Below are 14,057 nucleotides of genomic sequence, written 5' to 3' on the forward strand. Positions count from 1 at the left end.
CGAAAATGGAAAGCATTTACGTGATGTGAGTTTTCATAACTAATAAAAAATCTTCAGGTTCTGTGTTTCATTATAATAAAAAAAGAATAAAATTAATTAAAAAATAAAAAAAAATTATCAAATGGTTAAACCCCTTCGTGACTTATGGCACACCCTGTATTTTCGCGTGCCTAAATATCAAACCATGGCTTTTGAGATATCAAATTAAAAACTTGTGACACAATTGATGAAACTGATCCCAAATATTATACTTTGGATCAGTGAATTAGAATGAATTTAGCAGCCTTTCCATTTTTACCAAAAGTGGAAAATTATATCCATAGAAGATTATTGCGATTGTTCCAATGATTTTTTAATGTGAATGCGGATCAGCATCTATTTAGTTATACCTTCCCAGACCTATAGTGTACCGTTTCTTTCTGTCCCTTAGGTTTTCGTTACTTAAAACTTTCTGTAGAAAATAGTGTCAATAATAAGGTGTAGTTTTACTGCATTTATAAAACACCTTAACTGGAAAAGAACACAACAAAACAAATCCATAAAACAACAATAGCCAAATAGATACTTCTCGTGATACTCGCACTGGCAAAAACAACAGTTTAAACATCAAATACAAGTGGATTATAGCAAGAGACCAAATTATAGAACTATATTTAGGCCTTCACCAACGAAGAATAAGCCGAAAAAGAAAGTTTAAGAAGGCTAAAGTGCAAAGTTCTAAATGTTTTAAACTTATTCGAGCAGTGAATGTAATATTCTCTCTCTCTCTCTCTCTCTCTCTCTCTCTCTCTCTCTCTCCCTCTTAGAAGTAGAGTTGAAGAGAAATAAACTTTCCTTTGTACTTAATTCTTACTCAAGATTTTATCATGTAGGTCCATCGGATAAATGGATCACTCATAAAAGTGAGATCCGCTGTAGTAGAAGCACTTGCAAGCATTTTTAGTGCACTGCGATATTTTCCTGATAAACTTGGGTAAATTATCGGTCTCCTAGTGGGATTAGCTACCAAGAGAATGTTAGCCACCATAGCAACGAATAGTTGTTTGAAGTAATAAACACAGTCGGGTCTGAAAACGACTTCCAACGGATACAACTCTCTTATTAGGCAGAAATAAATAAAAACATCTTCGGTAATTGGAATTTTAATTAGAAGCGATCGAATATAATCCCCAGTTGAAGGACGTACAATTCTCTAGGGAGAAAGCAAAGCGGAGATTTTGTGTACGTGAACAGTGTTAAAGGAAGTTCAATAAACCGAGTCTGCAGGGTGTTAATAGGTTTCATAATAAGTATTCATGAATAAATCTCATGGGGATAACCTCATAAAATGAATGAGCATGTTTCACGCCCCTTGAGATAATATTTAACAAACATTTTATATCTGTAGTACTCAAATTAGAAAATATAGATAGCTAGAAACCAGTAATAAGGATTCTGTCTTATCTGGCACGTGTTGTCATTGTTAAAGGTGAATAGCTGATGAGCTATTTTGAGATATCAAACTAAAAAGTTGTGGCTCAGTTGATGAAACTGATCCCAAGCATTGTGTGGAATCAGTGGATTTAGACTCTTCAAGTCCTAAGTGAAGACATTTTGCTCTGTCAATGATCTCAATTGTAATTATACTGGCAGATAATTCACTTAACTTTCCTTTAACTAATCACTTGCTTACATGCTCCTTATACATCCTTATACATAGCCCATATTAGCCTATCATCATCATCATCTGTTCACTGGACATCCACAGATGCCGTATGGTCACTCCGATGCTCGGTGATGTGCCACACCAGGTCTCGCCATGTAGTCCTGTTGTATACTTTTCTGAAGTCTTCAAATCTCTGAAGATCAGTCACTACACACACGCACACATACACTATTCATTAATATCATTGATGCTCTATCCCTTCCTTTTTTTCCAGGAACTTTACCTTATATTACTGTTCCTAGAAGCCCCCCCCGCAACATTTATCCTTCCAATGTGTCCAAATTATTTTAACTTTCTTCTGTCAATATCCTTAAGGAGCTTTAAAGTTCTACTGATCTTTCTAACAGCCATTCATTTGTACGCCTTTCAGTATATGATAGACTATACATCCAATATATACAGCTTATATTAACCCATGAATTTAATATAGCCTAAATTAACATACGCATCCAATATAGCCTATAAAATATAGTTTACATCACTGTATGCTTCCAATATAACCTATTTCAGCCTACACGTTTACAAAGCCTATTTTTATGTACATATTTTCAAAGCCTATATTAGCCTACACACATCTACAAAGCCTACACGTGTAGGATAACCATTTTAAGAGGAGGAGGAGAGAGAGAAAACGAGAGCTTATTCAATTTAAAAGCCAATTTTCAGAAGCTTATCGAACTATTGCTAACTTTGACTGCATATTTCTTTGATGCGAGATAATCGAATCCCTACAAACAGGCATTAATACCTTGACCCATTTCTGTCCAGAACACATTTTCTATTTCGAAGATGAAATTTTTGCTTTGGCTTGTTTGGTTATAAATTAAAAGCAAGAGATCCCTTGCCCACCCATCACAGAAATATGAAATATTGCTTGCGTCACACAGTCGAACATCACCTCCTTATCTACTGCGAAGGAGTAATGGATCCTTTATGTCATATTTGCCGGAATTGCTTGCGAACGGCTGGTATTCTTTCAAACGCGTAATTAATATCCTAAGGCTGACACCTACTCCCATATTTGTACTCTAGCGTTAGATGACGGACAACGAATAGAAAATAATTCGCAACACACACACACACACACACACACACACACACACACACACACACACATACACCCGGCGTCGCCTTTAAATTGTACTTACCAATGTTCCTGGCAGCCCGGAAGGTGATCTGTTTCTTTTTACTTTGTAGAAGTCCTTTCAAAGATTTCTCGGCGAAGGCTGTAAGATCGAATACAACCTCGGCTGCCTTTTGAGTTATGAGTTGCTGTAAGAAAAATTATGTTTCCGTAAAACGTGTGTGTAACTAGTAAGAAAACTGACAAGAAATAACGTTTCTTTTTTGTGCAAATGTAAAAGCATGTTAAAGATTGAAAAGCATTCCAAAACTGGAAGCATTATCATTTGGAGCAAGCTTGTAAGGCGCAAATATTTTATTACTGAAAAGTTGGCAAAATACGCCTCAGTATAAGTAACAAGTAACGGCATGTACAGATTGATATAATTTTTACTCACATTTCTTTCTGTCTCAAAAGAGAAAAATACGTTATGTCTTGTGAGGAGCTCGTCAGTGCACTGCAGTAGAGCCTAAGGATAAAAGAGAATCTTATAATAATAATAATAATAATAATAATAATAATAATAATAATAATAATAATAATAAGTAAAAAAAAAGGAAACAGTTAATACTTTAACAATTAAAGATAACAATAAAATGTCAATTTTCTTTAGGCCTAGGCCAAAGGATTAAAAATAGGCAGGTGAACAATTTCAATTGTTACGATCATATTTTGGAAGCAAAAATGTCTAGTTTACATCGACAAGGAACTAGAACTTACCTGCACATAACTGACATCCTGCTGTTTGTCCATGCGCAAATCCATGTCAGCTCTCAACATCATAATTAATGTATCAAACGCTTCTATCCTGTCCAGCGGACTTCGAAGCTCAACATCGGTCAGAAAGTGTACAAACTCTTCAGCAATATGATGAAGGCCATCTAGTAGTCGCTTGCTGACATGAAAGCTTACCTAATAACATAAAGCGAACATAGTTAATTGCATGTTAAGAGAAATACTAGCCTTTAAATTAGAGCACTCGTCAAGAGTAATGATAATTATATATTTATGCCTTTATATAGGAAATATGAGATATTTCACCAACTAAACAGAAATCATATATCTTCAGAGTTGACGAGGTAAATATGGAGAACGTACATGATGCAAATGAAACTAATTATCAAAAATTCGTTAATATTGCCATCTGCATAATGTTAGAACACAGAATATAAATATAAATTAAATTAAAGAATTGTTTAAAGAGGACTTTCCGATAGCTATTTCTATCTAATTTAATATAGTTTTTATATACGTACATGAATTGATTCCAGTAGGTCATCTTTGTTGCCTTTGATCGATAAAGTAACGTTTAAAACAGTTCAAAAAATCTGTTGTTAGATCCGTAAATGTAATGACAAAAAAGGCCTCGCCGGGATATAATTAATTACGCTACTTCTGTTTTTATTTTGTTTTTAGGCAGTGTAATCTTTTTCTTTCAACAGCAAACGTTGACGGGAAAAAAAGCTATCCAGATCTAGCCTTTTATCTTACCATTTAACCAGCATGATCAGCAACATGCATCGGATAATGTGTATACAGAAATGAAGTTTAAAAACCTGAAAGATGTGTATTTAAAAAAAAAGAGAGTTTAATCACTTAAGTGGTTTAGGAAAAAAAATTAAAAGCATTCGAAGCAGTTAAAAATAAGGTAGACGAATTTTGAAATGTGAGCTTGAAGACGAATCGCTAAAGAAATTCTATGGCTTCGTTTAGACCCGATGTGAACACAAAAGTAAACCATTGTTTTTCTTCTTATTATTATTATATGAGCTGGTTCATTTCGTCCTTAAACAAGAACTAAATACATAATGTTGAACGGATAAGTAGATTTGTGTTTGTCGACTTAAGAGATCCTTTAAAGATAGAAGAAAAAATTTGAAGAATGCTGAGATGGTGCTTTTAACTTGTTTTATTAGTCATGCTGGGTGATGTTTAGTATTTTTCTCCTGCTCAAAATAAATTTCATACAAAGCTATCTATGTATGTATGTGCAAAAATAATAGGTATACAAGTATTTTCTCTCAAAATATTACTGAGGATGGCAATGACTTAAATATTTTGTTTGCTTTTCCTGAACAGGAGTAACAGTCATAAATGCAAATAAATGTATTGAAAAAAAGTTTTTTTAAATTTTACAAAGAGAGTACAAAGCATTCTTTTATCCCAGGCTTTGTAAACCGTCTTCAATAAGTCATAGTCACCGAATGTGTTCATAGGTGGCCTGCAAAGATAAAAGTTAGACACTGAGTAGCCGCTATTATTGTCTTCCTAATCATAACTAGTAGTAATCTTTCTTCTTTCGTTCTAATGTCATGTAACGTATTTCACAACTAGTTAAGCAGGCTAACAGGAAATAAATGTCATGTGTTATTCAATATGTATAATCACATTCCTTTCGAATTAATCTATTCCGTGTAATAGCTGCATGAAAACAAAATAGTTCATTTGACTGTTAGTTGGCCAAATACTTAAGATGTTCGGTTAGTTTAAGAGCTTCTTCCCTACAGTAAGAGCCAGAGATACCTAATTTAATAAACTGCTGCTCTTATCATAATTGATATACGGACATTTTTAAGAATTCTGTTGATTTTTGTACTTTTATGTCTCAAATATTGATTAGATAAGCAGAAAACAGTTTAATAGTATAGAGAGATAAGAATTCTCCGGAAAGAAAAAAAAAAGTGGGATTATTTTATTAATGTATTAGACCCTTTCTGTGTAATAAAAACAGGAAATTTCTGCAGACAAATATCAAAACGTTAACGATATCTATGATCAGGTAACGAACTATCATATATTTTCTTAGATAAACAAAATTTGTATTTAATCTATTGTGGTTTTTGCAATGTCACGAGGAAAGAATATTAGGAATATCAGCTTCGTTCGGGTAGTCTGTTTTACATTTAAAAAAATCCAATTTCAGGAAGGAAAAACTCCGCAACCTCCATATGAGACTGGCGTAACGAATGTTTTCCTATTAGCTCTCAACTCTTAAATATCATAAGAGATTTTTAAAAGACCAGTAATAATTGTCAAATACTTTGGGATTGGTGAAATAATTTATTTAGAACAGAACTAACGCAGTTAATATTTGAATCTGTTCCATTGTTCCTAATCTTCAGTGAATTAAAAACTTTTTTAAATTAAACTCAGATATTTATTTGTTTTCGTTGATGTTGGAAAGAAAGATGATACTTATATTCCCTTTTATAGTGTCAAGGAAGATTATTTTAGACGTTAAGGATATCAAGGATATACAGCATTTACATTGAAATTGGATCTGAAAGATTAGACTTGAACTTTATATAAGAAATTAAATTCTAGTGAAGATTAAGACAATAAAAACAGTTTTCTCAAGCAATTTTTTCGCTAACTTATTTATCAGTTAAAAACAAAAAAACATAAATTCAACCAGTACACCATTGATATTCACTGAAATGTACTTATATAAACAAATATGCGAATAATTTTTATTTAGAAAATAAAAAGGAAAGTATTTCTATTATCTTTTTCTATTGTCATAAGTTTCCTCTATCACTTCATCCACATGATCTATGGACATATCTACATGCAAGTGAACGTTTAAACCACCCTAATTATGCCTAATTCTAACTTTATCTTGTTCTACTTAACAACCATGTTTTGAAGATATGATAATGAACTTTTGTATATTTTAGTACTGATTACAAAATGTATTACCCTACGAAGTTATACTATTGTCAATCTTTTGGGAGAAAAAGGGGGTATGTTATCAGCAGTATTACATTTCAATTCCGCTTATTACATGTTGAAACAAAGGTGACAACATCCAGTGGAAAATATATTTTATATGATGCTGGATGATCTAATACCTACTAGAAACATACTCAAACCTGGTAGTAACATGGCGTTTGCAATAATATTTGTCACTGAGTTCTTGCTTATCTCACCTCATTCTGTACGCAATCCTCCGTTTTTGCTTCAATCCCGGATCGTTTTTTTGCTATCTCATTGGATACTTTTTCTCCACAGTTGTTAGATTTTCACCCACAGAGAGTAATATGGAAGATTCCGCAGCTCAGTCACTATAGACGAAGCCCTTTGGTTAGAAAGACCTGGGTTCAATTCCTATGAGGAATCGAACTATCGTATATTTTTTCGACAAAAGGTGAGGTAGCCGGTCTCATATACGGAGGTGGGGATTTTTTTCCACCCGGAAACTCGGGTTTTTCTTATGTCTTCCGTTCTCTTCTTCTGTTTCTCATTTTCTATATTGGTACTTAATTTCCATTAGTATATAAGTTACTTTTTTGTATGCTTATTGTAAAAGATATTTCCTTTAATTTCATCGTTTGTTCTTTTTTCTGTGTTTATCATAATAATACTTTTATGCAAGAAAAATGTATTTATGATTCTAGGAGGTCAAATATATCCCAAATTTTTAATTTGGGACTTAATATCTTTGTAGAGTTTACGTCACTGCATAAGCAATTACATTTACCAAAGAGACTATAACCTTACTTATAAATATGATTTTCCTTTGAAAAACAAAGGAATATAAAAAATCCGAGCTTCCTATATCGAGAGTGATAAAAAGGAAAAAAAAAACACTTTCTGATGACGATGATGATTGATAGCCGCAAGAGATGAACAAATATTATGGTAGTGAAACAAAATTAATATTTCACGCGTGGTTTCCTGTCAACAACTCTCTTCTATTATTTGTCGAGTCTTTGATTTCATTAGCACTAACATTTTAATCTCCTAAAGCACCCTTAACTGTACCAACTTCAACATCTCTTGGTCTTTATTTCCTTCAATTTTTTTTTCCTATACTTACTTTAGTTAATCCTTCGTGTCCTGTTCTGTTCAAGTGGCCAACCACTTCAGATGAGCTCTGCTTATGCAATGAATATCAGTCTTGTCAATTGTTTCATCTATCTTCACTTTTTAATAAGATCCAGCCATTGATACTATTCGAAGGTACATTCCTTCCAAGCCTTCTGGACTACACGTGTAGCTAATGTGAAACTTTTACACTATCGTATTCCAGCATTTCGTGTCGAATTGTATTTATTCCAGCTACTTTTTCACGTTTCAGGTTTACGTGTTTTCAGGAAAAACCTTAATTTTTTTCTCTCTTAAGTATTTATATGTACTCTTGATCGCAACTATCCTAAATATTTCTAACAATGTTCGTGGTTTCTTTTACTATTTTTTTTTATTTTATTAACTTTTCAAAATAATTACTTACTCCAGACATTAAAAATATCACTTGTCTACCCACTCTACTATAATTATTTTGTTATACTCCTTCCTCCATTTCTAAACTTTCTTGGTAGACTGCAAATATTTTGCTACCTTATTACATTTATTTTCTGCATCCCAGATACTTCTTATTTCGAATCTCCTTACACTTTTGACATAGCTATTAACAGTAATATAATACACGAGTTTTCATGATTTACAAATTGAATTAGTGAATTTTTTCTTTTGCGTTTATTGCTCAGATTCTATGTTCTCGAAACCGTTTTTTTTTTTTTTTTTTTTTGCCAAAGTGTGTATTTCATTTTACAGTTCATATTTAGTGCTTGATACACTTTTCTTCTTGTTGAATCAGCAGATATTCCTGTTTATTTTAAGACACCCAATGCAGTTGGAATGAACTTATTAGTTTAATTCAGAATTAGAGCATTTCATATAAATATGTTTATTTTGAGATATTCAAAACCGTTCTATGCCTTTATTGGAATTACAGCATCCAATTCTATCTCAAAATATATTGTATTCAGCCTGCCAGGTTTGCCGAGTGGCTAGTATCCCCCCCCCTCTCTAACCAACAGACTACCGGGTTCGAATCACGCAGTAGGCAAGGGTGTTTGTGAATGTCGTTAGGTAGGAGATGGATTTCATCGCCCGGTGTGAGACCACCGCCCCAGACACTACTGGGGACCTGAAGTGGCTTTAAAACGTTCCTTCTCCCATAGGGCAGGGTTTCCGGAGAATATAAAAAATCAGAAAAATACAAAATTTAAAATGAAACATAGAAAAATCTTTAGCCCACACATGCTACTAATGTAGTATATTATTGAATACAAAGCCATCTTCATGTCAACGATAAGATACTCGTCTTATACAACAGATGAAGAAGAACTATTGCGATATTCGATTCTTCGTTTTCAGATTGTATTTTATTACCTTATTTCGATGGGGGTTGTTTTTACTGGATGTTGGAAATGAAAAGTTTTTATTTGTTGCTAACAATTACTGTCTTTGTTAAGTTTTTCGCATGAAAAAAGAAGTGAGTGTAACGTGTAATGGATATTCGTTATAAAAGCCATTCGCAAATTATCTTCAGCATTTTGAAACGTTAATGAAACCGGATGCAGCTCATAGAAATTTCCTTCTAGATGTGATTAGCATCCGCATGTGATTGAAATGAGTATTTGCAGAATAGTAGTTCAGCTTTGGAAGATGCTGATTAGCATTCAGTAAAGCCAACTGCACGCATTTTAAATTATTTTACATTTTACAACTTATATTACCAAAGTTTTGATGAAATGAAATATGAATTGTCGAATTTGATTATATTTGCGAATTATGCAGCGTGCAACTATCAGTGTTCAGAAAGAGAGAGAGAGAGAGAGAGAGAGAGAGAGAATCAGTTACGAACTCATAATTACATCCAAAAATATCACATAAATTTGCATTATATTTATAGCTCAACTATATTACGCCAGATGGCAGCACTATAAGCTGCATATAAGTGTAGAAGCGATCTGAGAGGAAGTCTTGTGTAAATAATTCTGGTTAATTTTGCCCAATTTAAACAAAAATTGAAAGATAGCAATATAATTCAACAACAACCAAACTTTATCAAAATATGATTAGCCAGAAAATGTCTGTTTTATGCATACGAAATAACAATGACACCTTATATGCACAGGCTAATATTAAATTATCCGGTTTATATAAACTCCCCTTAACAATTTCGATAAAGTTTATTCACGATGTTAGTTCCTAAGTATATTTGATCTTCGATAAACATAAAGCAGATCTTAAATAAAAATAAAGCAGCCATTTTATATGAATAGCTGCTTTGCCTAATCATAGCTGCTCTGATTAGGCAGCATTTTATTTTTCTTTGGAATCTTATAAAACTATGGGCAGACAGTCATATTTTAGAACTATGTTTTTATTACATTCATAGCTACGGAGCGGGCGTCTGTTAGATACGTTGACTTAAGTAAAAACCTGAGAATTCACCAAGTAAAAGGACTGCCACCTCCGTTGAAATTAAATAACTCACGGTTGCTAGAAGAGAAAAGCAATCATCATATCCTTGATTAAGATCCATTTCCTATCTATTAGTCATACAATGTCTTAAAATATTTAGTAAATTTAGTTTAATCCTTTATCGAAGTGTGGGCAAACAAAGTTTGCGCCTGAAAGTATCTTCAGGACTGGGGTAAGGTGGTACAACACCAGGCAACTCGTTGCAAAGGTGGAGCAAGAAACATCACTCCTATCTCAGTATCTCCCATAATGCAAAACACATCTCCTTGCAGATATTTATCTAATGTTATGCATTAAGGGAAGGGCCACTACCCAGACTAGTTTCGACATTTATTGAGGTCTCTTCAGTGGGAGCCAGGCCCAGAGGTGGAGATACCAGGCAGAAGCAATGGCGAGGTCATCTTTACCTATAGGAGTTGCTAAATGGTGTGCCACCTTTTTATTTAATTACTCTGCATTTAGAGAAAGATGTTGAAAGTTTATTTTTAACTTGGTTAGACTATAATAAATTTAGTTTAATCCTTTATCCAAGTGTGAGCAAACAAAGTTTGCGCCTGAAAATATCTTCAGGACTGGGGTAAGGTAGTACAACACCGTTTTCTCACACTTGGATAAAAAAATTAAACTAAATTTATTATAGTCTAACCAAGTGAAAAATAAACTTTCAATAAAATATTTACTATTAACGAATTATTTCAAGTGCAGATTCAGTTCAGCGTCATCCAATTATCTTTCCATAATAAAATCATATTTTCTGTTTAGCAAGAATGAATTTGTGCAACAATGATCAATTTTGCACAGCACGGCAACAATGCCCAGAATAATAGTAATAAATCACTAATTTAATAAGCCGAAAGGCTATTTTACCGGCGAATATGTTAATAGAAAGGGGGATGGTAAATCCCTTTATGTTTTTATAGCCGGGTACGAAACTCGGATCAAAATCCATCGAAATCCACAGAGTTTCGTGCCGAAAAAACTATCGACGAGCCCAAATGTAAGTGATCACTTGGGTAGTACAACACCAGGGCAACTCCATGCAAAGGTGGAGCAAGCTCCGTCACTAACTTTAATATTCTCTCATAATGTAAAACCCAGCTCTTAAGATATATATATATATATATATATATATATATATATATATATATATATATATATATATATATATATATATATATATATATATATATATATATATATATATTGTTTTACATTATGAGAAGAGGTCACTACCCAGACCGGTTTCAACCTTTTTTGATGTCTCATCTCATCATCTGAAACCGGTCTGGGTAGTGACCTCTTCTCATAATGTAAAACAATATATATACATCTCTTAGGAGCTGGGTTTTACATTATGAGAGAATATTAAAGTTAGTGACGGATCTTGCTCCACCTTTGCATGGAGTTGCCCTGGTGTTGTACTACCCAAGTGATCATTTACATTTGGGCTCGCCGATAGTTTTTTCGGCACGAAACCCTATGGATTTCGATGGATTTCGATCCGAGTTTCGTACCCGGCTATAAAAACATAAAGGGATTTACCATCCCCCTTTATAGTAATAAATCACATTCAAGTGAAATTAATGAACTTATTATGCATTTCACATAGTAATAATGATTTGAATAATTTTTCTCGGATAAATATATTGTCCTTTGCAGTGTAAGTGAAGATTTCAATCGGAAATAGCAAAACTAGTAATACGAAACAAATATATTTGATAAATATTTGAAATATTTTTGCTATTTATTTTCATTGAAGTAAAAAAAAAGTCTTTCTCCTTCTCTCTCTCATCGTCTGTCTATCTTTCATTGGCTTTTCCCTTCGGATTTGATCTCTGGATGTGTTTCCTTTTTCCTTCGGCACCGAGAAGTCAAGTTGAAAGGAAAAGCGGATTTATGGCTCCAGGGTTTTTCACAGCAAAAAAGCACTTATGCCCTTTGGCTTTTCAGGCTGCTAACGGAGGAATGGTGTTGGGTTGTTTATGGCAAGAATACAGACCAAATAGGGCATAAGAGCAATCGTAAAGTGGCCAGAAATAGAGTACTCAGACATTGGAATAACAAGTAGAGAAGACGTTCATAATGCAAGAATCGAGTCACCCCCGGGCTATAGAGTAGAGGTGACAGTTGCGTCTTTCCACTTGCTGACACATGTACCTTCGCTGCCGTAGGATTTGCAAAGGGTGAGACGTTGAACATTAGTGTCTCGGAACGCACATAGTTTTACTAAAGTAAGGCTCTAGTCCCTTATTTTACTTTCTTTATCATGTTATAGTATGACAAAATCTTCAATAAAATGAAAACAGTTACAAATCTCTGTTCTGCTATTTATGTAAACCAGAGCGGAAAAGGAAATGGAAACGAAAGTTTTGGATGCAGTGTTATCTTTTTCTCAAATCCTATTCCATTAGGATAGTAGTTATGATTTATGTAATATCCCAGTTCTCGAAACCCCAACGTATCTCACACGGTGCAACTTCAACAATACGGATACAAGACAATGTAACTTGCAAACGTTTTTGAAACAATAAAGAATGAATAACACATTTTGTCTCCAAGTAGCGAAGACAGAAGCGCCACAAAGTTAATGTGGTCATACTGAGAAGTAATACTATATATATGGAGTAGTGTATGTCAATTATGTTGCTTTTCAGAGTAGCGGGTTTTGCAGAATCAATTTTCGGTAGTCTGTTTTATTCAATTTAAGCTCAGAAGTCAGTTATATTCAATCGCATGAGATTTTTACTTAAAATTAGAAGTGAAATTTTTAACAGTGATTAAAATAAGATGATGGTGTTATTGCTAATAGGTTCTTTGCTATAGTTTAGAATTTGTTTTAATAAAAATGTAATTAACGTAGAATATTTTGTGTGCTTGACATCATTCATTAGGTTAAAAATATTTTTAGAAAGAAATATATGCTTAAAATATTATTTCTGAATCAAATGTCCGGTTTAAAAAATTGCGAACTTCGTAACAAAATTGTTTCACTGCACTCCCGGACAGCTGTTCATTTAAAGAAAGTCATATATACGAGGGTAGTCTGAAACGTTCTCGGCCTCGACCATAGATGGCAACACTGTCGGCAAGATTTTTTTTTCTAAGTTGGTACATCTGTCATAAGCATCCGTGTGAAATTGCAAGTCATTCTATCGAGTGGTTTGTTTTATACAGCTGTCTGACGCAAAAGTGTTGTCTGTATCTCATGAAATGGATAAACTTGAGTATCATGCGGTTATAAAATTCTTTGTGAAAGAAGGCTTAAAGCCAAACGAATTCATTCCAAGTTCATAAACGTTTATGGGCATTCTTCTCTTTCGTTTACGACAATTAAGAATTGGTTGTCGAGTTTAAACGTGGCCACACCAGCCTTGAAGATGATCCACCTGACAAACGTAAAAGTGTAACAACACCAGAAATCATTGATCAAGTGCACGATATGGTATGAGATGACCGGCGAGTCCACTTGCATGAAACTGCTGAGACTATAGGTATTCTAAAAGAACCTGTAGGATATATTTTGCATGAAGAATTGCAAATGAAAAAAGCTTTGCGCAAGATCGGTGCCGCACTTGCACACAGCAGATCAAAAACGCACTTGCAAGAAAAATCTCTGAACTGTGCTTGGAACGTTTTTACAAGAATAAAACACCGATTTTGTGCGTCAATTTATTACCTAGATGATACTTGGGTTCATTATTACACATCAGAATTCAAACAGCAGTCAAAACAGTGGACAGAAGCGGGTTGTTCAGCGCCAAAGAAGACAAGGCCATGGCATCGGTGTTTTGGGATGCTAAAGGCACGTTGTTTATTAATTATCTTGAAAAGGGTAAAACAATAACCGGGGAATGTTATGCCGATCTTTTAACTAAACTAGACGAAAAAATTCATTCGTCAGAAAAGACCCGGTTTGCAGAAGAAAAAAATCATCTTTCATTAAGACAATGCACC

The 14,057-nt window shown here is 33.8% G+C and overlaps 1 protein-coding gene across 1 annotated transcript in view; it reads right to left on the bottom strand.

The window, feature by feature from the left end:
• LOC150106723 (adhesion G protein-coupled receptor L1-like) overlaps positions 1-14,057 on the bottom strand; it is a 157,219-nt gene that overhangs the window by 47,363 nt on the left and 95,799 nt on the right. Inside the window, exons 4-6 of the mRNA XM_090392666.1 lie at positions 3,549-3,740; positions 3,226-3,297; positions 2,854-2,977 (exon numbers count right to left, since the gene is read on the bottom strand). Coding sequence (XP_090248792.1) covers positions 2,854-2,977; positions 3,226-3,297; positions 3,549-3,740 — 388 coding nt within the window. The remainder of the gene's footprint in view (positions 1-2,853; positions 2,978-3,225; positions 3,298-3,548; positions 3,741-14,057) is intronic.

This window comes from Typopeltis vanoorti, chromosome 5 (assembly GCF_054136105.1).
Source record: "Typopeltis vanoorti isolate ZY-2024b chromosome 5, IOZ_Tvanoo_1.0, whole genome shotgun sequence".
Lineage (NCBI taxonomy): Eukaryota > Metazoa > Arthropoda > Arachnida > Uropygi > Thelyphonidae > Typopeltis > Typopeltis vanoorti.